This window comes from Aplysia californica, unplaced genomic scaffold (assembly GCF_000002075.1).
Source record: "Aplysia californica isolate F4 #8 unplaced genomic scaffold, AplCal3.0 scaffold00055, whole genome shotgun sequence".
NCBI lineage: Eukaryota > Metazoa > Mollusca > Gastropoda > Aplysiida > Aplysiidae > Aplysia > Aplysia californica.
The window spans coordinates 1,971,624-1,973,202 of record NW_004797325.1 but is presented as its reverse complement, the minus strand read 5'-3'; the positions used below and the strand labels follow the sequence as shown (position 1 = coordinate 1,973,202).

Here is a 1,579-nt window from a genome sequence, read left to right as displayed (position 1 = left end):
CTAATTCCTGTTATAGTGGCATGTGACAGAAGGTTAGTAGTGTAAAATCTTTGTTTTATGTTCCAAGTAACAACAATTTTCAGTGGAAATGCTTGACCCGGAAGTCAACATTATATTATGACCTTTATTTTAACATGGATATGTGGATTGGAATAGAATCTAACCTAAAATTGAAGATCGCTTCTCGTGCCGCCGGGGCGGCTTAGCGTACTGACGGCACTTCAGCCGCGCCGTCCCCCACGGCTCGGCGTAGCGAATGAGTTAAAAGAAATGGTAGTTGGAGGTAATAAACCACCAACAACAGTTCAATTCACCAATGTAAAATAAACAACCTGACCCATGGTAAACTGATGGGAAATCTTGTTGATTCACACTTGAAAAAACTAGAATGTCACAGTTGCTGCAGAATTTGACAAGTAACCAAAGGGAGCCACCAATATATGTGGCATTTGTAGCTTAATTCTATAAACACAGCATGGCGAAGACTGACACCTCTTGTACAATAAATATAGTGACCAGGGGGAAAGAAAGAAATCTTTTTACAAAATGTACATCAGTGTTACAGACCAAAGACAAAATTGTGACAGTGAGAAAGCTCAAGGGAAGAGGACTAACCAAACCCACCTCTCTTTCTCTTTGACCCACTGGTCTTCTCATCAATGTCCAAGACTTTGTCAATTTTCTTCTGTGCATTCTTCAAGGCTTGTGAGGCAAGGTTAGTAATTCCTGCAGTATCCCACCAGCTCATCGTGATCTCTTGAACTTCAGGCTTCACACCTAGTCACACACACAGCACATACGCTCAGGCAGTCACAAACATTGGTGCAAGCATGGATAGCCTGGACCTGGATGGCAGATTAAAAGATTATCAGTACAAACTTTTCTCTTGCCAGTCTACTGCAGTTACTTTGAAAAGTGCAGTTATAGTTTTCTTTGTACATCAAATTTGCATGAAATATTCTAAGCTGTACATCATTGATTATGTAGGATTTTAAACTGAAACTTCAGTTACTCATCATTTTGAAACAAAAGTTTGTTATAATCCAATATCCATATCTTTATTATTTTACCTTCACATTCCAATACAACTCGGAAATATAGCCTACATTCCATCACCAACATCTCCTATGTTTATAGCATGAAGTGTTGACTTCTGCTTTAGGCAATGGGTAAATAATATAGGTAGAAACTTGTGATATAATATACATCGATTGAAAATTGGCTGCAAACAAATAAATTATAAAGCCTTCCAGCATACCAAAAGGTAGGAAATAAGAGCTGGTTTCCAAAGATCCCTCAGTGCCCCAATAACTAGGTACCGCAGACGGCGCATTTTCAAGGCAGACAGCTAGTGGCTGTAGCCAGATTTGGACAACTTCATCCAACTATTAGCTGGTTTTAATTTTTGTAAACACTAATAAAAATGATACCACTGTTTTCTGTGTCTTTCCTTCTCCATGGTGAACGAGAAACTGATACTTATGATTGCATATTTAGTTTTAATCGACTAAAGTTTAATATGGGTAAAACTCGGCCGTCTCGCAATTTTGCGCGCTTAGATTTGGGGGGGGGGGGGGGG

General features: G+C 39.3%; 1 protein-coding gene across 1 annotated transcript in view; it reads right to left on the bottom strand.

Annotated features, from left to right (window-relative positions):
• Positions 1–1,579, bottom strand: part of LOC101852905 (TATA element modulatory factor) — a gene marked incomplete in the record, with an annotated part of 51,405 nt that overhangs the window by 45,223 nt on the left and 4,603 nt on the right. The window contains 1 exon segment of the mRNA XM_013079549.2: positions 625–845. Coding sequence (XP_012935003.1) covers positions 625–748 — 124 coding nt within the window.